This window comes from Eucalyptus grandis, chromosome 11 (genome assembly GCF_016545825.1).
Source record: "Eucalyptus grandis isolate ANBG69807.140 chromosome 11, ASM1654582v1, whole genome shotgun sequence".
NCBI lineage: Eukaryota > Viridiplantae > Streptophyta > Magnoliopsida > Myrtales > Myrtaceae > Eucalyptus > Eucalyptus grandis.
Window position 1 is genome coordinate 36,359,999 of NC_052622.1, and position 23,378 is coordinate 36,383,376.

Sequence of the window (23,378 nt, forward strand, 5' to 3'; positions counted from 1 at the left end):
GTGTTACAAAACCTTATGTATCGATGAACCTATATATATATATATATCTTATCTTTATGGTTAATATTTATTTATGCGTAACAAGACATAACTCTAACAACTGTCGCTACTATCCCCGCCATTTATGGAAAGGGATATGTATCTACCTCCATTCTCGTCCCCTTCCTCCACAAATTTGATCTTTCCTTGACGTATTGCTTTTTACACTGCTTTCCTGAAGACATTGCAATAGTTAATGCTGTGACTCCAAGAATGACGCCACTTGCAATATATCTTTTGTTGGCAATTTCTTCTTTATTAGGAATGGTCTAACCCTCGATAAGCCTTATCACTCCATCCCTTACAAGGAGGTCGAAGATTTCATCCAATTTTGTTACATCTACTGAATATCTCTGTGTGTCTGTTGCCCTCGCCGTTATTGACTCCTTTATTCTAGCAGGCTTCAAGCCTGACAAACGTAGGGCTTATCTAGATCTAGGGTCATTTTAGCAACCGCGATTACTGTAGCCTCTTCTTGGTCATTCTGTTCCCCTGAGTCTTCTTTAGGGTCATAAACAATCATATTCTTTTTATAATCCTCATATGGCTTCTTATCTTTTTCTTTCCACAAATTCTCGTACTGAGTTGTTGTGGCAATTAGGGAGAATAAATCTGTAAACTTTTGGGCAGCGAGTCGCTCCTTCAAGACAAACTTGAGGCCATTGTTAGCTATTTCAGCAACTTCCTTTTTAGGGAGGAAGAACAAGCATCGGTTCCTCTTTTTCTTGAACTGGGCGACATACTAATCCACGGTCTCATTGTTAAACTGCCTAATATTGCTAGATCCAATAGGGTTACTTCAGGAATTGGACGATAAAACTGGATAAGAAATTTGTTCTCCATATCCTCCCAACTCTGGACTGAATTCGCTCAAAGTCCGATATACCATGTGAAGGCCGTCTTGGATAGTGATAAGGAAATAGCCTTAATTTCATCCTACCATCATTGTTGACATCCACACATTGCGCCGTGAATTTTTTAATGTGTTCCACTGTTGATTGATCATCCTCTCCAGTGAAGATGCTAAAGTCCGGCACTTAATAACCTCTTCTGTACTAGATATTATCTACCCAATCTGGGTAAAGCTTACGATACGCCGGTCTTGGTGTACCCCCATCTAGACCTATCCGCTGCATCACCAAATAAGCAGTTTGTGCTATCATGCGTTGGTCTCTCAAAAGGTCTTGCGCCTAATTTCCTTAATTAAAATGCTCCCTTGGCGGTGACGGAGGACAAGCCCCAAATTCCCTAAAATCGCCTTGCAGCCTGTAAGGTTGATACCTTGGAATAGGCACGAGAATGGTGTCGCTGTTTATCGGGTTTGTATTTCCCACTGGATAGGGCAGCGATACCTGTTGGTCGGTTGATGTCTGCACTGAGGGGTCGAGTTACCATCCCCTGCGAGTCCACCACCGTTGTCGTCGGATCTATAGTAACCCTCCCAGGGTTAATATTATCCAGGGTTAATATTATTTTTATCATCCTGACAACGTCCGAACCCATTTGCCGGTGCACTCAGACCCGCTCGACTAATGTCATTTTGACCACTTTGATTCTAGTCACTCCCGACACCAGGCCCTTGTAATATCCTAACTGCATGCAGTTGCCCGGCGTTACCAACACCATTGAACTGGGCGGAAAGACTTGCCTGAACAGATCTTGCGGCCATTGGGGTGCCTTGGCTCATCAGGGTTTGATTCGGCATTCCGACTCTTGACATCAACTCGGTCACCAAATTCGTAATGGGGTCATTACCCCTGATAAATGATTGACCATGTGATTAGTTAAATCATTATGTTGTTCTTCAAACATCCTTATCATGGTGGCCACGAGAACTGGATTTGGGGCCAGCTCTCTCTTTTGATCTTTAGTGAGATTTCGAGGAATGTCTGCCGAAGTTGCTTCCAAATTGACATAATCAACCGGGTCAACATTCACATTAGACGCTTCAAATCGGGAGGGTCTCTCAGCTATCCACTGCGGGGATAAATTGTCCTCAGCAACAATCGTGTGATTCTCCTGTCTCCTTGTCTTTGCCATCAACGCCTCCTCAAAATGGAACAAAAAAGTCCCACCGGGTGTGCTAAAAAAATGTTTTCTTGTTCACGAGTAGCAGGTAATTACCCCCGATAAATGATTGACCATATGATTAACCAAATCATTTTATTGTTCTTCAAACATCCTTGTCATGGTGGCCATGAGAACTGGATCTAGGGCCAACTCTCTCCTTTGATCTTCGGTGAGATTTCGAGGAATGCCTGCCAAAGTTGCTCCCAAATTGACATAATCAACCGGGTCAACATTCACATTAGACGCTTCATATCAGGAGGGTCTTTAACCTATCCACTGCAGGGACGGATTGTCCTCGACAACAATGGTGCAATTCTCCTGACTCCTTGTCTTTGCCATCAACATTCCTCAAAACGGAACACAAAGGTCCCATCGGGCATGCGAAAAAGATGTCTTGCCGCTAATGTTCTCACACAAAATATCTTTCACCAAAGGATGTCTCTTCGGCTTTTTTGTTTGTATCAGGTCCTATGTCACTTCCAAAAGGAAGTTATGGATTCTACTACAAGTGCGATAAATAAAGGATACATCTGGAAAGCAAATGTGAAGCAAAGATAACTAAAGAAAGATAACTGAAAACTGAGTATCTTGAGATTTTCTTATTCAATTTTGCAATCTCTTTACAATGACTTCTTTTCGGCTATTTATAGTCAAACCAAGAAAATAACCGCTTCGACCATTGTTTAATTTCAAATCGCCCAAAATATTCGATACTTCACCGATAACTGTATTGTCTTATCCACAATTAGAATTAGGGGTGTGCATGGTCCTGGGCGGGTGGTTCCCAACCTAGAATCGGGAACCGCCCGCTGAAAACCGGTTTCGAAAAATTGGAATCGGGAACTGCTCGTTAGTTGTATGGATCCACCCGGGAACCGGACCACCAATCCGATCCGGTTCCCAGGTGGATCCATGGAACCGGTCCAACCTCCTTGCCTTCCCCTTTTCACCCTCCTCACATCTGCTTATTCTGGCTCTCCCGACCATGGTAGCTTTATTCTCCTCAAGTACTAGTGCCGCCGCCGCGACGGTCGCGACCCTCGCTCCGCTTCCGTCCTGGCCACCACCACCATCTTCGCCACCGCCTCCGTCGTCTCCCACTCCTCCCTCGAGACCGACAATGAGGAGGACAATGGGGACGATGAGCCGTTCTTAGACCTGGAGTTCACCAGTCCTCGAAGATGAGGATGATGGGGAGAAGCTTGAGGAGGGGGAGGAGGAAGAGGGGAGGTAGAAGCAGGACGAGCCAAACAACGAAGAGGACGATAGTGACAGTGAATGCGAAGGTGGCGACGACGTGGAGAGATAATTCAAATTCAAGGGAGGAAAAGAGAATCAACTCACTGTTTCTCCGAGTTGGGGCTAGGACTCGAAGGGAGATGAATAGATCTGGAGGTGAATTGGAGAGGAAGAGGGAGCTTGGGGAGATTTTGAACTGAGAGAGACGAGATGGAGTAGAAAAGTAGTGAATTGAGACAAGATGATGATTGGAGCCCTAAATTTTAGATTTGCTAATTTCGAAATTTTTTAATATTAAAAATTAATATATTGTTATAATATAACCTGTCCAGGTCAGTGGTGGGTGGGCAGATCCGCCCATGGAACCGGGAACCGGACCAGCACCTATCGGTTCCCATAAATTGGAACCGGGAACTAGACTGGTTCCCTTAAGAACCACCGGTTCTAGGCGGTCCGGGTAGGTCCCGGTTCTTTTGCACACCTCTAATTAGAACCGAGCATTTCAGCAGCTGGCGTACCTCTTATCTTCTTACTCCCGAGTAATCGTCGGTATCGAGCCGTCGGTAATTAAGACAGCAACTCTTCCTTGACTCTTTTGGACTTGTGTGTTTGGTTTGGGCCTGGTGGGCTTTGTTGGCGATCGCTAGCCCGCTAAGCCATTTTTGATGTTGACACTTACATATCGTCATGCTTTCCTGAAGCACATGAGCAATAATGCTTGAGGTGAATCGGAGACAATGGCGAAACAGACACTGCCACATAGCTGAGCAGACTCCACAGCCCATCCTAAGTTCTCATGACTGTTCAGTAGCAGTTGCCGATCTATCTTAAGGCCGAGATTAGAGCTGGGCAAAAAAACAGAAAGAGCGACAAATATGTTTTTATGACTAAGTACATCATAACCTTATAGAACCAAAATCGTGTAATTTCTTGCAGAAAGATTGGGCCAATTTGTAAATTTTAGTTCTCGGTTTAAAGCCCTTCTTTGTTCCTTGGGTTCTCTTTCTTAAGAGGCGACAAGTAAATTTAGGAATATTGACCAGACAGGAACATCCTTGCACTTTCTTGGTGAGGAAAAGATGGATGGAAGATGATCACATAATCTTGAGGGTAAAGAAAATAACACAGCAGCGAGTTATACTTTCGCTATGAGGAAACACACAATCGAAGCCGCTCGAAAGGGCATTAATATAATCCCCTACAATAACTTACAAGCTAATTTCAAGTCATAGTAATGGTGTCTAGAGTCTTGAAAATTTTTTCTCCTTTTGCGTCTTCAACCCCAAGAACTTGTAAGGTTCTTGTTCGCATTCAGAGGATTGATGTTTTCATCCATCTGAGTCATTTGGTTGCTTTCCTTGTTTGTACACCAAATGTGCCCCACAACTTCTTAGTCCCCTCCGATGCTTGGAACAATATTGTAAATTGACTGCAGAGATTCAGCAATTTCGCATCCAATCCCCACATTATTCGCCGTGGAATGTATAAGAGCCATACATGATTAGACTCTAACGAGGAAAAACAATCTACACAACCATAAATTTCTTGATTGTTGACAAACAACTGGACCTCACATGAAATATCGACTTCCTTCCGATTAGATGAACCGACAATAGCACAAAATGCCAAGCCTGCTATGTCTCGGTATGATTCTGAAAGTACAGGAAACCTTATGAGTCTTGTCGTGCTTTGATGTTTAAACCACCTTGGGATTTTGTTTCCTGGATGAAAAATGTCAATCCGAGTCTCTCCAAGCAATCCCTGAGATCAGCTTATGAGAGAGAGAGAGAGAGAGCTCGATTGATAGCATATTGCAATTGCTGGAGCATTGATCCTGGATCAGCTTATGACAACCAAAGAATTCAATTCGTCTCAGCCAAGGTGATTCATCTTGATTATATCGTAACATGTGTGATAAGTCCACACAGGTTTCCACAATTCACAACCTTTTGCAAGTAAAGATGTTATGTTTGGTGGGAGAGCTAGAATCTCTCGAAGCTGCTTGCAATGCATCAAATGAAGCTGCTGCAACTTAGTAAATTGACTGATGCAGGAAGGAAGGCTCACAAATTTGTTCTCCGACAAATCTAAAATTGTCAAGAAGGACATGCAATGAAGATTTTTCAAGAAACTAAGCTCTGATAAGCTGCATCTTTGCACATTCAAGTTAATAACGCTTGGAAGGGCTAACGAGAGAGAGATATTGGTGCAGTCACTTGATTCACACAAACATTTCAGGAACTTGCTAAGTTGTAAGCAACCATCAATGAAAATACGCTCAAGATGATGCAATGTATAGATGCTACAAGGAAGATTTTTAAGGTTTGTGCAGTCCGTTAGATACAACACTTTCAGTTCAATGAGATTAGCGACAGAGGAGGGTAATTCTTCGATGGCAGTCTCAAAAAGCAGAAGTTCTTTGAGACGTTTCGCTTGTACAAGAATATCTGGAAACCTTGAAAGCTTTGAGCAACCTCTAAGAATCAGATTTTCGAGAAATCTTGAATTTAGACTGCTTGGGAAACATCTAAGATTGCAGCAGTTCAAAAAGTTCAAATGTACAACCTTCTCAAGAAGCCCAAGAGACTGATGAACCTCATCAAGATTGGTGCACTCTTGGAGATCCAAACTCTCAAGATTTAGCAATGACGATACCCCGGGAATTTCACTCAGCAATGTACAGTGGCTGAAATTAATAGACTTCAAACTTCTATAAGACTGCACAGTAAATGATGGCACATATAAGTAGTTTTTTTGAAGATCTTCACATTTTCATCTTTTATCTTGACAGAATAGAATATTGCAAGTATGTACCATAAATCCCTTCCCCAATTCTCTGATGCTGCTTTTACTCATGTCTAGATGTACAAGTTTCTTGTGGCCTGTATTGAATGGCATGGACGGTAGAGAGTAGTTGGGTCATTCCAGCCATCTTAATTCAGTGGGAAAGTATACGGGATCACCTGAATGCTATACATTGCGAGCTAAAAAAAGTCTTGAGCCTTTTCATGTTTGTGAAGGCTTGAGCACTAAAGCATACTTCTTCAGGAGCAGCCAACTTGAGCATTATTGCTTCTACTTTATTAGTTCCTTGGCAGCACATATATGAGTAGACAATTTAAGTGCAAAGGTGTAAAGGTTCTGCAAGGAATTAACTAGTAATAATATAAAAGATTTGGTGTGCTTCGGGTGCCATTTGGTCTTAGCTTTCAGAATTTGCTTTTACTTTAGCATTTGACACGAGTATTATAAACACTTCAAATCATTAAAAAAAAAAATTAGTATATAAGTTCCTAGAGATTTTTTTCTGATCTCCTTTCTGGTAGAGGTCAACAGTACAAAACTTGGATCTCAGAGTGGGATGTGCAAAAAGCGATTAATTTGGGAAGATCAGGCCAATCTCTTTGCTTAGCCAAAAAGAAAAAAAAAAAAAAATTCATAAACTTCTATTTTTGCAGAAGGCCAAAGGACTTCTTCAGAGGCTTTAACCCTACCAAATAGGCATATATATTGTCAAAAACAAAAGATCATAATTCAGTTCATTACCGTGCCTTCTGTTAGCACATGAAGCGCATCCTCATAGGACCACAATCTGCTGCGCTCCCCTGGCTCTTTGAGAGATTGTTGCCGAACAATTTCTCTTCCCATTTCTTGAATCATATCATGCATCTCCAGCTTGCCACACTCAATAGTGATGAGCGACTTATCCATAAGAACAGCAATTCCACGATCCGGGTAGAGATCACAGCTCTCCAAAATCTCTGTCACATAACTTATACTCTCTCCCTTGAAGAAACATGCGATGTCAAGAAAAATATCCTTCTCATACTCATCTAGGCTATCAAAGCTTATTCTCAGCACACTGAAGATTTCTCCATTGAAAACTCTCCTCAATTTATCCAATGCGCTCTTCCATTCAAGTAAGCTTCTACCTTGAAGAAAAGAACCTAAAACTTTAATAGCTAAGGGAAGTCTTTTGGTGTAATCCACTATGTTATGTGAAAGCATTCCATACTCTGGAGGAGGAGAAAGTTTGTCAAAAACAATCGAACTCAAGAGCATACAAGCACTAGGATCATCTAACGGTCGAACCTTGTATATACTTTCTACGTGATGGGCAACCAGTAAATGCTCATCTCTAGTCGTTATGATAATTCTACTTCCACAACCAAACCAATCACATCGTCCAACTAGTGTTTCCAATTGGATCAACTGGTTCACATCGTCAACGACAATGAGGACCTTTTTTTTGCAAAGTCTATTCTTTATCATGCTCAAACCTCTGTGGACATTGCCAAGCTTCAAATCATCATCCCACATTAGCTGAGAAAAGAGTGTCTCTTGAAGCTGAAGTAGGCCACCTTCTGCGGATTTCTCACAAGTTTCTCTAACATTGGAAAGAAAGCTGCAACAGTCAAATTTGTGCGAGAAAGCATTGTAAGTAGCTTTGGCGATAGTCGTCTTCCCCCAACCATGCGAACCTCATTTGCTTTGATGTCTAGCAAAGTACGCATACGGGACATGTGTGAATCCATGGCAACCACGTTTCCAGGAACATGTAACTGATTGTGATTCACCTGAGCCCATACTCTCCTAACAATGCTCTGAATGACATTAGACTCGCGCCTGGTAGATTCAAAGCATAAAGCCAATTGTGAATACCCAAGGAAATTCAAAGACATTTGATATGAGGAGTACTAAGTTAATCTCCAATCACATTTTTATAGACCAGATGAAATTCAGTTTTCAGCAATTGGCACCTAAAACGAAGGCAGGGGAATCAACTTTATGGATAAGAAATTGATCAGAATAAATTTCAGTCAGCCGTAAGTTCAACAGATAAGCAGATCATTACCATGAATTTACTGCAAACGAAGTAAGTGAAATTCCGCAATCAACATTTTTTTTTTTTTTTGCCACAAAGTCCCGTAATCAACAGTTAAAACACAATTTTTTGCGAAAAAACAAACAGTACGCATACTCAGAAAGGATTAAATGGTAGCCTTACTGGTCAACCAAATGCCAGCCGGAGATGTTAGCAGCTTCAGTCAGTGCTTCTCTCCACCTCTTCACCTTCTCCGAATCGCCGCCGTTCGACTTCAACCTCTCCTCGTGATCGATTAGCGCTCGTCCGTACCTCCGCCTCTGCTTCCTCACATCCGACGGATCCACCTTGTAGAACACCGGCCACACCATCTGCCCCATCGTATCCCTGCACTCCACGATTCTCACCAGCTCGTCCAAGCACCAGCTGGAGGACGCGTAGTTCTTCGAGAACACGACGATCGAGATCCTCGACTCCCCGATGGCTCGGAGGATCGCCGGCGCGATCTCCTCGCCCTTCCAGAGCTCCTCCTCGTCCATGAACGCGGCGATCCCTCTCTGGTCCAGCGCCGCGTGGAGGTAGCTGGTGAAGCCGTTGCGTGTATCCTCGCCACGGAAGCTCAGGAACACGTCGTATCTGTATGGACGGCTGGACTCCCCGATGGCCTGCGTCATCGTTTTGTCCTTCCGAAGCGTTCGCTTTTTCGTGAACGCCGGTAGCACCTTGTTTCTATCTCCATCGTCCCAAGGTATCTGGCGAATGGGCAAGCTCGCAGGGCACCGTGAGGGACGGGAGGAGGGACCTCCTTCCATCTCCAAACAACAACCCGACTTGGAATTGCCTTCGCCTGCTGGACGGAAAAGGGGTCGACTCTCAAGGCCGGCCAGCTCTAGTTAAATAGAACACGTCCTGGAAAGGCCAAAAAATGATGAAATTTTCACCTATCCAACCCGAGAAAGTATTGGATATATTAATAGTAGCCACCTACTCAATACGTTAGTCCATTCAATGGACGAAAAGGGCACTGTGGGGCCCGCTCTGTCAGCAAGTCTCTCTCCTCCCCAGGAATTCTGTTTTCCTGCGAGAAAATATTCAGTGGTTGCTAAGCACCACGTCATCTGCATACGTGGCACGCATGATCCATTAAAATTGTGACACGTGTCGAGTGAGTTGGAAATTAAAAGAAGAAAGAATGAGAACTTTGCAGGCCGCTTGTGAGCGCGATGCTCTCTCCTCATTAATTACACCGCGCTCTCTCTCCTCCTTTATTTCAAATTTCGTTCGAGAGCCCTCCCTCCTCTATTTCTCCTCTCCTTTCTATCTCGCAAAATCCGACGACCACCGCTAGACGCTCTCTTTCAGCTGCTAGGAAACAACGGAGGCTTGGTGGCGTTGGGTCGGAGGGCTCTATGGCACGAGTTTCCCTATGAAGAAGGGGTCGTCGGAGAGAAACAGACACGAATGTTGGTGTCCCTATCGACGTCGTCGTCGTCCTCCGTACTGGCATTGTCATCTTCTTCGTTGCCCACACGCCAATTTCGTCTCTCCCATTCCTCCTCCTCCTATGCGGATGGTGCCTCCGTCCATTGAGATGATTAGTTTGGGCATCATCCATCGATGAGCCCTTTATTCTTGCCTAGTGTTTAAAATTTGTTGCCCTTACTGTTGGGACGATTTGTTGCCCTTGATTCCGGGCATCCGTAAGAGAGAGAAAAATGCTTGAGTAGAAAAAAACATTCTAGTTCCAGATCCTTTTTCCTCGCCACCGTCGAACGTCGCTCACCTTTGCTGGTTGCCATTAGCCTTCGGGTCTAGGGAGGGTACAAAACCATCCCCGTTCTTCTCTGTTTTGTGTCCGGAAACATTGATCGTGCTTGATTGTTGTTCATATTTTGGATTAAAACATTGCCTTCGGTTTGAATATGAGACCTGTGTTGACGGTGCACATGACCTGTTCGATAAATTGTTCATGAAATGTATTTGCAAAACAATACTTTCTATCGTCGAATCCAAAGGTTAATCCTTGTAGTTTGCATGTTATAAACTGATTAGTGGTCATTTGGAGTAATTTTCATGAAATTTTTGTCATGAGATTCTCTTCTCTTTTCCCCCCTTTTTGAGAACGGAGAAAACATTGACACCAATTTAGCTTTAAGCATTTTCATGAGCATTTTATTTCATCATGTTTTTATGATCATGCGGAACTTTTATAACCTAACAAAAGATTGCAATAATGGAATTAATGCATGCTAACCAGGTTGGAGAACACTCTTATTGCTTCTTCTTTTCGTTGTTTCATATCTTTTGGTATGCCTTTCGTCTTTCAATCCTTTCTTCTGAGAGAGAAGGTTGAGTTCATCTTAGCTCATCTTACATGTACCTGTTACTTCATATAGTTGCTGAAATTCAATACCATAAACTTGCTGAATCTGTTTGTACTATTCTTCGGCTTCATGCAATTTCCCTGTTCTTGGAAATTCCAAGTTGTCGAATGCTGGAAAGCACTTGCCTCTCTGTATCTATTATCTGTTCTTCATCTGAAGCATGGGCTAAAATCCTAGTAGGTTACAACGAAATTGATGTGGGAAGAGAGGGCTTTTTTCAACTGGAAGACTCGCCAAATGGGAAATTATCACCTCATATTTGCCCTGATAATTTTATGTTAAATGCTGTATATGGGGTGTCTCAAAGGCCCCCCATCACAAATCTGGCAGTTCTAGAGAAGCATGTGGTGGCCGGTAATGCAGAACTCAGCAAGATTGACTGTTCCCCAAGGGCCGACTATAGCATGCGGCAATGCGAAGGCTATTGAGTGGGATGCCGCATGGTTGAATAACGTTGATCCTTTTGGTAGGGCTGCAGTCGGGGTTCACCTTTCACCTTTTGACAAGCATGTGACCGCCAGTAATGCCGGAATGATGCATTCGGAAATTGGAGGGGACGCAAAGAGTATGATGGAATTTAATGCTCCGCGACTGGCAATCCATAACTAGTATTTGCTTTTCTATGGATGGCAGTACTACGCCACCTTCATTTTGCAAGCTTTACTAGTCAACTCATGTCAACATTATGTAAATAGTTGTGTTCTAGTTTGGATGTGATGTATTGGAATCCGGATGTATTAGAATTCAGTGAGTTATATTCTCTAGCTTCTTGACATTAGTTTCGAAATCCTGTTAAGTTTGCTTTAAGCAGCGAGAGATTTGTGTCATGGGATGATCAAAGCTTGTATCTGAACTTCAGTATAAACTATGTGCTCCTATTTACGACAACTAGCTTGCCAAATCATTTTTATTCTTAGCCAACAATGTTCTTACCCTCTTGAACATGTAGTTATGCATAATGATTTCACACTTAAGTTTTTCTTTCCAATCTTTACTTCAGTGATTTTTCATATATATATGTGCGTGTGGGTTATTGTTAAGCAAAATTAAGAGAAGAAATTAGATCCAGCTTGTAAATTCCAGTCCTACCAAAATCATCAGGCTCAAAAGTCTCACACCATGAAATTGTGCAACATAATAGGGCCAATTCCATAAAAAAAAGCACGAACTTTAGGGTTTGGGACAAATCTGGCCCGAACTTTATTTTGTCTAAAAAAAAAGCACCAACTTTCACTCATGTCTCAAATCTGGCTTGCCGTTAACTCTCCTTCACGATCATCCGACCTGGCATTTCCACGTCAGATAATCTAACACGGCAAATTGTTCTGGACTTTCTCTTCTTTCTCTTCTTCTCTGAACGCATGGCTCATGGGTTTGGGGAAAAAATTTTCTAGGGTTTCATGTCGTCGATGAGTTCGGGCGTGGGAGTCTTCAATCCGTTGGAAGATCTCGCGCACTCGCTTGCTCGCTCATTCTCTCACATGGAGATGCTCGCTCTTGTACATACACACGTTCGATCGCTCGGAGAAGTCCTTTCCGTTGGAAATTTTGGCCTCGAAGGATTTATGCTTCCTTAAGGTCGAAGGACAGAGCATCTAAAGGTATTCTTCTCCTCCTCCTCCTCCTCCTTCTGTCTACGGTTTCCTTTCTTCACCAAATAAGTGCGCGGGCAGTCTTCAATCCGTTGGAAGATCTCGCGCACTGACTTGCTCGCTCATTCTCTCACATGGAAACTGTCACTCTCGCACATACTCACACTCGTTCGCTTGGAGACATCGTTTCCCTCGAAAATTTTAAGCTCGAAGGATCTATGCTTGCTTAAGGGTTGAAGTCGACAGAGCGTTGAAGGCATTCAACTCTTTGCTATTGGACATATTAAATTACAGTCACCATGTGCTCGATGGTTTGTCTAGAAGTGATCTACCTCACAGGAATTGAAGTCAGTTGAAATTTTCTAGGCTTAATGAACTTGTGAATTTGCTAGGTCTTTAGAATCTTATGGCTTGGAATGAATTTGATCATGGCCATAGGTGGATATGTCATGACTTGGAGTCTTAGACTCTGTTGATACTTTCACGCCTATCGGGTAATTTGTCTTCTGTTGTCTACAGGAGCATATGAAGAATGGGTGATAAAAGTTGGAAAAACAAGACTTGTCCATCCTAATGGAAGTGTAAAAGTGCAGCGTGCTAAGGTGAAGTGTCATGTTTGTGGGAAAGAGAAACAGAGGAGGATTGATAATGCTTGTAGAGCTCTACGACTTCTTCGAACGGCTTGCATAGTTTGACCAAATTCAGCCACAGAGGTGCTTTTAGCTGGGTCATTTGATGGTTGGGCCACCCAGGTTAGTTCTCATCATTGGGATCTATGTAGTTCATGGTAAACTTTGGAGTAGTTGTGATTTTCTGTTGTAAACTGTTTGGTTGCATCATATATTTGCTTTGAGCAGTTCAGCTACTGGAGTTATCAAAATCGAAAATTCTTTATGAAGATATGAATGAAAGTTACTGAATCAGAGTAGGCAGACATCATCTATGAGCTAATTATTGAACTTATATGCAAATTTTATGTCATGTTTAAAAATATTTTACTGAGGCATTTCCAGAGAAGTGGAACATTTTGTTATGATAATGACTCGATTGACAAAACCACCAGACACTTAAGTTTTCTAGGAGAATTGCCTCATAAACATTTAAAAGTATCAGGAAGGACACTTGGGCATTTATTACATCATGATTTTTCTAATTAGTTTGTAGATCAAGACAATCAATCTGAGCCACCTGGGAATTTATTATGCTTAATTGGACAGCCTGGGTGTTTTATTAGAACTGTCAAACTATGCATGTAAATTGTCAAAAATGAGACTTACAGAGCAGATTGCGAAACGAGGGAAGTTTGGTACTTTGCAATTATCGCTTCACTTTAAATGCGACATTTCTATGTATTGTTCAAAGCTAGTATGGACTGGTATTCAAATCATTGCAGATGTGATAGGCAGTCAAATTAGAATCTACCTGCAATAGCATGGTATAATGCCCGTGGAGCTCTAGTTGTGGCGTACATATGAGTTTTACATTTCAGTTTTGCTCGTGAAAGTTTGGTACCCTGACATTGAAAATGCCTCATGGCTTCATATCTTTTGTACCTAGATTGGATGATATTGAGTGAATCAGGCACATGAATTGATCTTTACTCATAATTTTCAAGTTTATTAAATTGTTGTTTAATCCATGCCAAGTAGGAGCGCAAAGCATTTTTGTAGGATGTTATTATATGTGCGGTCAATGGATGTCTAGTCCATCTTGCCCCCAAAAATTAGGCAGTCAACCTTTTGTTTGAAGCATCAGTGATTCTCAAGCCTTTGGCGTCTTAACAAATTTAACTTAATAATGTTCTTTTTGTCTTTGTGAAAGTTTCGTTTTGTCTTAACATTGGATCTAAACATATCAACTCGACTAATCCTCACCAATGCGCATATTATCCCATCATGTGCACTGGTTAAAAGAAAGGGGGTCGGGATCTGCTTTATATGAGTCGAGAAGTTCTTCAGACTTCATGCTTTTAGATTTATGTTCTATGGTTCATACATACGAGTAGCTTTCTCTAAATGATGCTCAGTAGAGTAATGTGCTTCATTGCAGAGAAAGATGGAGAAGTTGAGCACCGGAGTTTTCTCCATGTGCCTCTAGTTGTATCCTAGAAGATATGAGGTGGGTCTTCTCTCAATTTAGTCTAAGACGGTCTAAAATTACAAGCAGTTGTTGTCTCTGGATGAGCTTCACAACCTCTGTGGTCTTCCTGATGCAGATAAAGTTCATAGTCGATGGAACATGGAGGATCAATCCATTGTGGCCAATTGTTCATGGATATGAGAATAACTTGCTCATTATCACATAGCCATCCGAAAGAGAGAGCTGACACAAACATATACGCGAGAAGATTCATTGTCTTATAACCGATGGAGGATGATTATAGATCCTTCTGCCCTTTTCTTTTACACAATTGTAAAGCTATGCCAGGCTTTTGATATGTATATACCACATTGATTAGCATCTTATTCTAATGAAGGAATTTCTATTTGTTTCTTTGGGAAAAGAACTTTCCCATCTTTTACCTCGTTTCAATGTTACGGTCTTGAATCGAAGTTGGTTGATGATATTAATGAGTAAGTGTCAAAAAGTCAAGACTGAAATAAACAAGACTGATGCTAACATTTTCAAATACAACTAATGGTACATGGTCAAGCCTGCGCAAATTGTGTAAGGAAGAAAAATGCTAAAACCGAATCTGTTTCCCTTGTCTTATCAATCAGAATTGCATTGTCAGAGGTAGAGGAGGGAGGGGTCTCAAACGAAATTTGAAATAAAGGAGGAGAAAGAGAGCCGGGGAGAAAGATGCAAAGAGGAGAGAGAGTGCCGTGTAATTAATTAGGAGAGAGCATCGCACTGACAAGCCGCCTGCAAAGTTCTCATTTTTTCTTATTTTAATTTCCAACTCACTCGACACGTGTCACCATTTGAATGGATCATGCGTGCCACGCGTGCAGATGACGTGATGGTTAGCAACCACTGAATATTTTCTCTCTACCAGAAAATATCGCGTGAGCAAAAAAATGTGAAATTTAATTGCCATCTAATTTTAGTAATACTCTTAGAAATTCAAGAAGAGCGCGATGCTCTTATGTTTTGTGTAGCTGTTTTTCCTTACTCGTGGTAAATTATCTCGAGTTATGGCTCCCCAAAACTCTGCCTCATCTTCTTGCCCTTCTGGAGGATTCCCTTTTCCATGAACGCCAGTAACACTTTGTTTCTATATGCAAATTATAATTGCCCTTCCGGGCAATTGAGTCCAGACAGAAGCCCGAGGGAGGGAAGGAGCGGCCTCCTTCCATCTCCAAACAACAACCTGAGTGGGAATTGCCCCTCCCCTGTTGGGACCGAAATGGGGTTGACTCAAGGTCGGCCAGCTCTACACATAGTGAACACCAGCCCCCCCTCACAGAAAATTGACGAGAGAACTCCAGAAGGGTAAGACAATTAACGCAAGAAGGATAATCAGCTATTGAAAAAAAAAAAAAACCTCGGACGCTCTCTTGCTCTGCATCCGTGCAATGGAATTTTGTGCAGATGCAAACGGTTTTAGATCAAGATGATTTGGGATTCGGCTGTTCGCCGAAGAATTCTCTCTTCCCTCTTGTCAAAGATTGAAATGGAACATGCATGATGCAAATGTGGATTCTTGAGAGCTTTTCTTTGAATCGTTTCAAAACCCACGTTCGACTTGGCTTTGTTCTGTGCGATTCGGCTGTTCGCCGAAGAATTTGCTTCGAATCAAGCCATGGGTAGAATCTCTCTATACCATCGGAGAATCTCTCTCACCTCGGTGAGCTACCCCCTATCGAAATGGTGATAGTATGCCCAAACAAACCCTAGAAATTCGTATCGCCCATTCAACTTTCCACCCAAATCACAGAAACCTAAACATCATTTTCCCAAAATGAAGAACCACTTCTCTTAGACACAACACCTTAGAAACCCATCTATGAAATTACTGTTCGATTACTTCATAATGTCACCCCACTCCCCTCAATCCTTGAGTTTTGTTGTTCGGGAGTCCTGCCTTGGAGTAAGTCAAGTGGCCGCAACCAGATCTTGCTCGAATCCTACCCAGGAAGCCACCAACATCCAACCAACAGCATACTAAAGTCTCTTCTCACTAGTAGAAGTCTGGGGGAGTTATGGTCTGAGGAGGATGTAGTTACCATTAGAGGAGACGTTCCTGCAGAAAAAAAAACAAGAATGTGAATTAACACTCATAAGGAAACTATACTCGAAGCCAAATGTGAATCTTCAGGCTTTCTTCAGCACAATGAAAAGGGCATGGAAATAAAAATCGATCTTGTGTGATATCCTCGGACCGGGGCTTTTTTCCTTTACCTTTGAGTCAGCAGCCGAAAAAAATAGATTATTATCTTTGGGTCCTTGGTCTTTTTCCAGCAATCTCTTAATCCTAAAACAGTGCGATCTTGACACCCCTAACCACTCCTATGTTTTTACACACTGTGATTTTTGGGTACACATCCTGGGACTACCTAGAGGTCGTATTACTATACAATCAATCATAGATATAGCCGCGACAATAGGCAGAGTGCAAGAAGTGAAGATGGAATCCAAAGGATTTGGTCAAGCAAATGTGGGCAAAGCAAGGGTGCACCTAGATCTCTCTAAACCTTTGAGGTTCAGAACCATTGTCAACTTGGAGAATAAGAAAATCTGGGTGGACTTTAAATTTGAAAGACTCCCACACACCAGAGCCTATGTCCAATGAGATCGAGGCCCTAGACCCTGGTGCCTGTGTCCATCGAGGTTGGGTGGAGGACCCCAATGCCTGTGCCTGAGTCTTCAACACTTGGACCTAGGTCTATCAAGGTCAAGCCTCAAACTCTGGTACCCTTGCCCAAGTCCAACCTTAATGGACCTCAGCCTGATCATTGAGGACCCATGCCTGGTCGTCGAGCACCCAAGAATAGGAAATGGTGTAAAAGAATATTTTCCAAAAATATAATTTTTTTTTTTGCGAAATAAGCGGAACCAAAGTATTTTACAAAAAAAAAAACAAAAAGAAAAAAAAGCCTAAGTACATTTGAAGCATTACAATGTCCTATGGTCATGTATATTTGAAACGGATTAATATCATAAAAATTTTGTAGACTGATACATTAACATGTCATGGAAATTCGAAATAGGGTGCCTCTATCACATTTATCCCAAAAATATTTTCACATCATAAAAAAAAATTATAAGTCAGTACGCTAGTGTCAAACCTACCTTCCGTAAATTGGGGAATTTGTTAAAATCTGCTAACTTTGCTCTCAGTCTCAATTCATTTTCTTCGTATCTGGTTTCTTCAAATCTGCGTGTGACGTGATTGGACGAAGACTAACAAAAGATAGATTAGTGCCTATTGGGAAATTATATTTCTTTATTTAAAGCCCTTCTTCTTGGGCTTGGTCGTGATACGTGTCGACAAGAAAATTTCTGAATATTGACTTAGACCACATAAATCTGAGGGTAAAGAAAAGCACATCAGCAGGTTTGTTTCCGCTGTGAGGAGACGCAATCAAAGCTATTCAAAAGGGTTTCAACATGACCCCCTAACTGAAACTGCGAGAAAGCTAATTTCAAATCCTAGTGTACTGTCTGAAAATCTTACCTTTGTTTCGGAGCTTCAGACATCGGAACTTGCGAGGTCCGTGTTCGAATTCAGAGGATCGACGCTTTGTCAATCTTTGTTTCATTTAGTTGCTTACCTTGTGCGTACGCCAGATGCACCCTGCAGTTTCCTATGTTTGAAACAGTACCGTAGAATGACTGCTATCATTCAGCAATTGAGAGCCCAATCCCCCCATCATATGTGGTCAAACTGTAACGAGCAAAAACAATCTACACCACCATAAGCTTCTTGATTATTGACAAACAACTGGATCTCGCATGAAATAATGACTTTCTTTCAATTAGCTGAACCGATAATGGCACAAAAGGCCAAGCTGGCTATATCACAGTATAACTCGGAAGATACAGGAAACCTTATTAGTCCTCTCATGCTTTGATGGATGAACTGCTTTGGGATCTTGCTTCTGGGATAAAAAATGTCAACCCAAGACTCACCAAGCAGTCCCTGCTAATTGGTACAGTTTACACCATTTTACACTCGACACAAACACAAAAACATGTGCGTGAGGGGCGGGGGGAGGGAGAGAGAGAGCATTGATCCTGGATCATCTTGTGATGGCTAGAGAAGTCAATTTGTTTGAGTCAAGGTGATTTGTCTGGATTATATCCTAACATGCGTGATAAATCCACACATGTTTCCTGCGATTCACAACCTTTCGCAAGTAAAGATGTTATGTTTGGCGGGAGAGCTAGAATCTCTCAAAGCTGCAAGCACTGTGTCAAAAAAAGCTGCTGCAACTTAGCAAATTAACTGATGCATGTAGGAAGGCTAACGAAATTGTTTTCCGACAGATCTAAAAAAGTGTCAATAATGACCTGCGATGAAGATTTTTCAAAAAACTAAGCTCTGATAAGCTGCATCTTTGCATAATCAAGTAAATTACGCTCGGAAGGGCTAATGGGAGAAAGAAATTGATATAATCACTTGATCCCCACACAAATTCTGGGAACTTAGTAAGTTGTGAGCATCTATCAGAAAAAAATATGCTCAAGATGCTGCAGTGTATAAATGCTACAAGGAAGGTTTTTAAGGTCTGCACAGTCCCTCAAAAACAACTCTTTCAGTTCGACTAGATTCGCAAAAGAAGAGCATATTGCAAGCATGTACCTAGAATTCTTTCCCCAGTATGCGGATGCTGCTTTTACTCAGGATTAGACCTACAAGTTTCCTGTGGCCTGTATTGAATGGCACCGATGGTGGAGAGTAACTGGGCCATTCCAGCCATCTCAACTCAACAGGAAAGTACATGGGATCACCCGAATGGTATATGGAAAATTCTGAGCCTTTTCATGTTTGTGAAGGCTTGAGCACTGAAGTGTACTTCAGGAGCAGCCAACTTGAGCATTATTGCTTCCACTTTATTAGTTCCCTGGCAGCACATATATGAGGAGATGATTTAAGTGCAAAGGTGTCTATGTTATGCAAGGACTCTGCTAGTAGTAAATAAGATTTGCCATGCTTGTGGTGCCTTTGGTTCTTAGCTTTCAGAATCTGCTTTAACTTTAGCATTTGAAACAAGAGTTTTATAAACGACCTCAATCATAAAAAATACCACAGTATTTAAGTTCCTGCAGATTTTTTTATAATTTACTTTCTGGAGAGAGGTCAATAGTACAAACCATACATCTCAAGGTTGGATATGGAAAAAGCAACTATTATGGACCACCAAAGCCATTTTCCTACTTAGCAGAATATATTCACATAATTTTTTAGTAGAAGGCTGTTGGAAATGGTGATCCATTTTTCTAGAATTTCCTAGAGTTACTAAACTACAACCTAGAATTCCCTAGATGAAGTTTTGGGTAGTTAAAGATTGTGGCTGGAAAATGTCCAACATGTAATAAGCAAACAATCTCTGAATAAGTCAGAGATGTGGTGGTGGCTGCAAGATGAAGCCTACATGGACAGCATCCATGAGAAGTCCAGAATCCTCTAAGGCAGTTGTACTTAGTTGGTGGAAAGGCCTATGAAAAGGCCATAGTTCATTCATGCAAATGTGTGAGAGGAGTATGAGAATAAACTCCATATCATGAAGCTCCTCCACCAACGCTTCCTTCAACTATTGTAAAACTATTTTTATAAACTAGTGAAACTATCCTATTCCCATAAAAACTTGCTTTTATCCCTTGAACTATCCTATCTTGTCCCTTGTCCATCATATACACATTATACGCAACACACACAAACCACAAACTATCATCGATACCAAATCATGTTTCCGTGCACATTCATATTTTTAACAAAGGCCAAAAGTTCTTCGTAAGAGGCTTTAACCCTACCAAACGAACATATATATATATTGTCAAAAACATAGGACCATGATTCAGTTTACTAATGTGCCTTCTGTTAGCACATGAAGCACATCCTCATAGAACCACAATATGCCGCGCTCCCCTGGCTCTTTGGGATATTCCCTCTAAACAATTTCTCTTCCCATTTCTTGAATCACATCATGCATCTCCAGCTTGCCATACTTAATAGTGATGAGCAACTTATCTATAAGAATAGCAATTCCACCATCTAGGTAGAGATCACAGCTCTCCCAAATTTTTCTCGCATAACTTATACACTCTTCCATGAAGAAACATGCTATGTCAGGAAATATGTCCTTCTCATAATCATCTAGACCATCAAAGCTCATTCTCAGCACACAGAAGATTTCTCCACTGAAAACTCAATTCAAATTATCTAATGCACTAATCCATTCAAGTAAGCTTCTACCACAAAGAAAAGAACCCAAAACTTTAATAGCTAATGGAAGTCCTTTGGTGTTATCCACTACGTTATTTGAAAGCTCTTCATAATCTGAAGGAGGAGAAAGATTCCTGAAAACAATCCAACTCAATAGCATACTAGCAATAGAATGATGTAACACTTGAACCTTGTATATGCTTTCTATGTGATGAGAAGCCAGTAAATGTTCATCTCTAGTCATTATGAGATTTTTGCTTCCACAACCAAACCAATCACGTCCTCCAACTAGTGTTTTGAATTGGATCAACTGGTTCACATTGTCAATGACAATGAGGACCTTTTTTTGGCGAAGTCTACTCTTTATCGTGTTCATACCTCTGGGGAGATTGCCAAGCTTGAGACTATCATCTCATTTTACCTGAGAAAAAAATGTCTTGAAGCTGAAGTTGGCCACCTTCTGTGGATTTCTCGCAAGTTTCCCTAACATTGGAAAGAAAGCTGCAACAGTAAAATTTGCGAGCAAAAGCATTGTAAGTAGCTTTGGCGAAAGTCATCTTCCCTATTTCTCCAAATCTGCAAATCCCAACCATGCAAACCTCATTTGATTCCATGTCTAGCAAAGTATGCAAATTGGACACATGCAAATTTATGTCAACCACGTTTTTGGGAACATGTAACTGCTCATTGTTCAGCTCAGGCCTTGCTCTCTTGACAATGCTCTGAATGACATAAGACTCGTGCCTGGTACATTCCATGCATAAAGCCAATGAAGAATACCCGAGGAGATTCAAATACAATTGATACAAGGAGTACTAAGTTGCTCTCCAGTGAGATGAACTCGCAGTCAATATCTCATGCACTATAAACCAGATTCAGTTCCTAGCAATCGGCACCTAAAAGAGAAGATAGGGAAATCAACTTTCTGGATACCTAATTAAACAGATAAATACTCAGTCAGCCTTAAGTTTAATCAATAAAAAGATCATTACCTTCCTTTTTAATAAACCTGCAAAGCTCAAGGGGCTTGTCGAGGGACATGGTCCAGCTGCATGTTTATTTACTCAATGCACGACTTTTGAAATTCCCCTTTTAGAGTGAAGAAACGATACATAAGCTTTCCTGCTCCGATTAGAGTGAATTGATTTTTTCCCCTTTTATGCATAAACATTACCCTGATTTTATTTCCGAGGAAGTAAATGAAATTCCTTAATCAACAATTGGAAAGGAATAAATGAGAGTCTTACTTGCCAAACCAAAATGCCAGCCAGAGTTGTCTGCCGCTTTTGTCAGTGCTTCTCTCTCACCTCTTCACCTTCCCCGAATCACCCTTCGACTTCAACCTTTATTTCCAAGGAAGTAAGTGAAATTCCTTAATCAACAATTGGAAAGGAATAAATGAGAGTCTTACTTGTCAAACCAAAATGCCAGCAAGAGTTGTCTGCCGCTCTAGTCAGTGCTTCTCTCTCACCTCTTCACCTTCCCCGAATCGCCCTTCGACTTCAACCTTTCGTCGTGACCAATTAGGGCTTGTCCATACCGCCCCTCTGGTTCCTCACCTCCGACGGATCCACCTTGTCCAACAGCGGCCACAAGATCTGCCCCATCGTATCCCTGCACTCGACGATTCTCACCAGCGCGTCCAAGCACCAGCCAGAGGACCCGTAGTTCCCTGAGAACACGACGGCCGAGATCCTCGACTCCCCGACGGATCCACCTTGTCAGAACAGCGGCCACAAGATCTGCCCCATCGTATCCCTGCACTCGACGATTCTCACCAGCTCGTCCAAGCACCAGCCAGAGGACCCGTAGTTCTCCGAGAACACGACGGCCGAGATCCTCGACTCCCCTATGGCTCCATGGAAGCTTAGGAACACGTCTTACCCGCATGGACGGCCAGAAGGACAAGGGCGGAGCGTGGCCGGAGGCCTCCGGGCTCGAGCTCGACATGAGCGATGAGAGACGGAAGGGAGAGCAACCTCCTTCTCAAACAGCAGTCTGACCGTGTGAAATGCATCGCCTTTTGGACTGAAATTGGTTGATACAGGGCCGGCCATGGTTGCACCAGTGAACAGCTTGTGGTGAGAGACGTGCCCACGAATGAGGAATCCTTTTACGTGCATTAAGCATAATTAAAAAAAAAATCACAAAAAATTTCAAATTATAATCATTACAATTACCCTAATTTTTTTCTTGCGATGCAAAATATCCAAAATTTATATCTATATTAAACATTTACCCTCCAAGGTCCATTAGATGGCTAAAGCAACGGAATTTTTTATTCCTCTTAAGTTATGTGTGCACCATATCAATAACATTTACTTTCTTTTTTTTTATTTCGACGTAGGCAAATTTTTAATGGTTTATGTAAGAGGATTATTAACCCTTCTCATTAACATAACTTTAATTGAAAGTAAATATGTCATATAGATATAAGTTTTGGATTTTTAGTGCCACGGAAAAGAGGTTCAGAATAAATGTGTTATAATGGGCATAGTTTTGGATTTTTGGTGGCTTTTGCCCTAATAAAAATTATTAAGCACATAAAATTTATGATTTCTTATAAAAAGTTACCAAGAAACATCAAAAGTCATTTCAATATTAGGGAAATTACCAAACAAGTTTGAATATTTCAAGTGGTTGAAAAATTACTAACCTCATTACATATATTTTTTTTACCTTTCTAAGCTTAGCTTCACTTCGTATTATTTAAATTACTTCAATTTGAAAATGAAATTACTCGTCACATGTGGATGTTATAGTAAACAAAAAGCTACTAATCACATATAATTAATTATTTCCTGTATTAAAAGTTGCTAAACATATTAAAAGTTGCTTCGATGTGTGATCAAAAACATTTTCACTATTACGAAAGTAAGTTTGCTCCTCGAAGTGAG

The 23,378-nt window shown here is 41.5% G+C and overlaps 2 protein-coding genes and 1 long non-coding RNA gene across 11 annotated transcripts; all 3 read right to left on the bottom strand.

The window, feature by feature from the left end:
• Window positions 1-4,977: 4,977 nt before the first annotated feature.
• LOC120289628 (disease resistance-like protein DSC1) lies at window positions 4,978-6,848 on the bottom strand. Its single transcript, XM_039304839.1, has 3 exons — window positions 6,163-6,848; window positions 5,146-6,066; window positions 4,978-5,111 (listed from the first exon to the last, which is right to left on the bottom strand). Exons 1-2 carry the CDS (start codon window positions 6,244-6,246, stop codon window positions 5,221-5,223), a joined length of 930 nt encoding a protein of 309 aa, XP_039160773.1. The 5' UTR covers window positions 6,247-6,848; the 3' UTR covers window positions 4,978-5,111; window positions 5,146-5,220.
• A 682-nt stretch (window positions 6,849-7,530) lies between these two features.
• On the bottom strand, window positions 7,531-9,074 carry LOC104438100 (disease resistance protein RPV1). Its single transcript, XM_010051181.3, has 2 exons — window positions 8,357-9,074; window positions 7,531-7,974 (listed from the first exon to the last, which is right to left on the bottom strand). Exons 1-2 carry the CDS (start codon window positions 8,983-8,985, stop codon window positions 7,668-7,670), a joined length of 936 nt encoding a protein of 311 aa, XP_010049483.3. The 5' UTR covers window positions 8,986-9,074; the 3' UTR covers window positions 7,531-7,667.
• Window positions 9,075-15,792: 6,718 nt separating this feature from the next.
• LOC104438102 lies at window positions 15,793-22,562 on the bottom strand. 9 transcript variants are annotated; one of them, XR_005547731.1, is made up of 4 exons: window positions 21,893-22,562; window positions 21,729-21,824; window positions 17,770-21,570; window positions 15,793-16,335 (listed from the first exon to the last, which is right to left on the bottom strand). It is a non-coding gene; the product is annotated as a hypothetical protein (long non-coding RNA). The 9 variants fall into 9 exon arrangements; XR_005547727.1 differs by having other exon boundaries at window positions 17,770-21,635; XR_005547729.1 differs by having other exon boundaries at window positions 17,770-21,656.
• Between the last annotated feature and the right edge of the window lie 816 nt (window positions 22,563-23,378).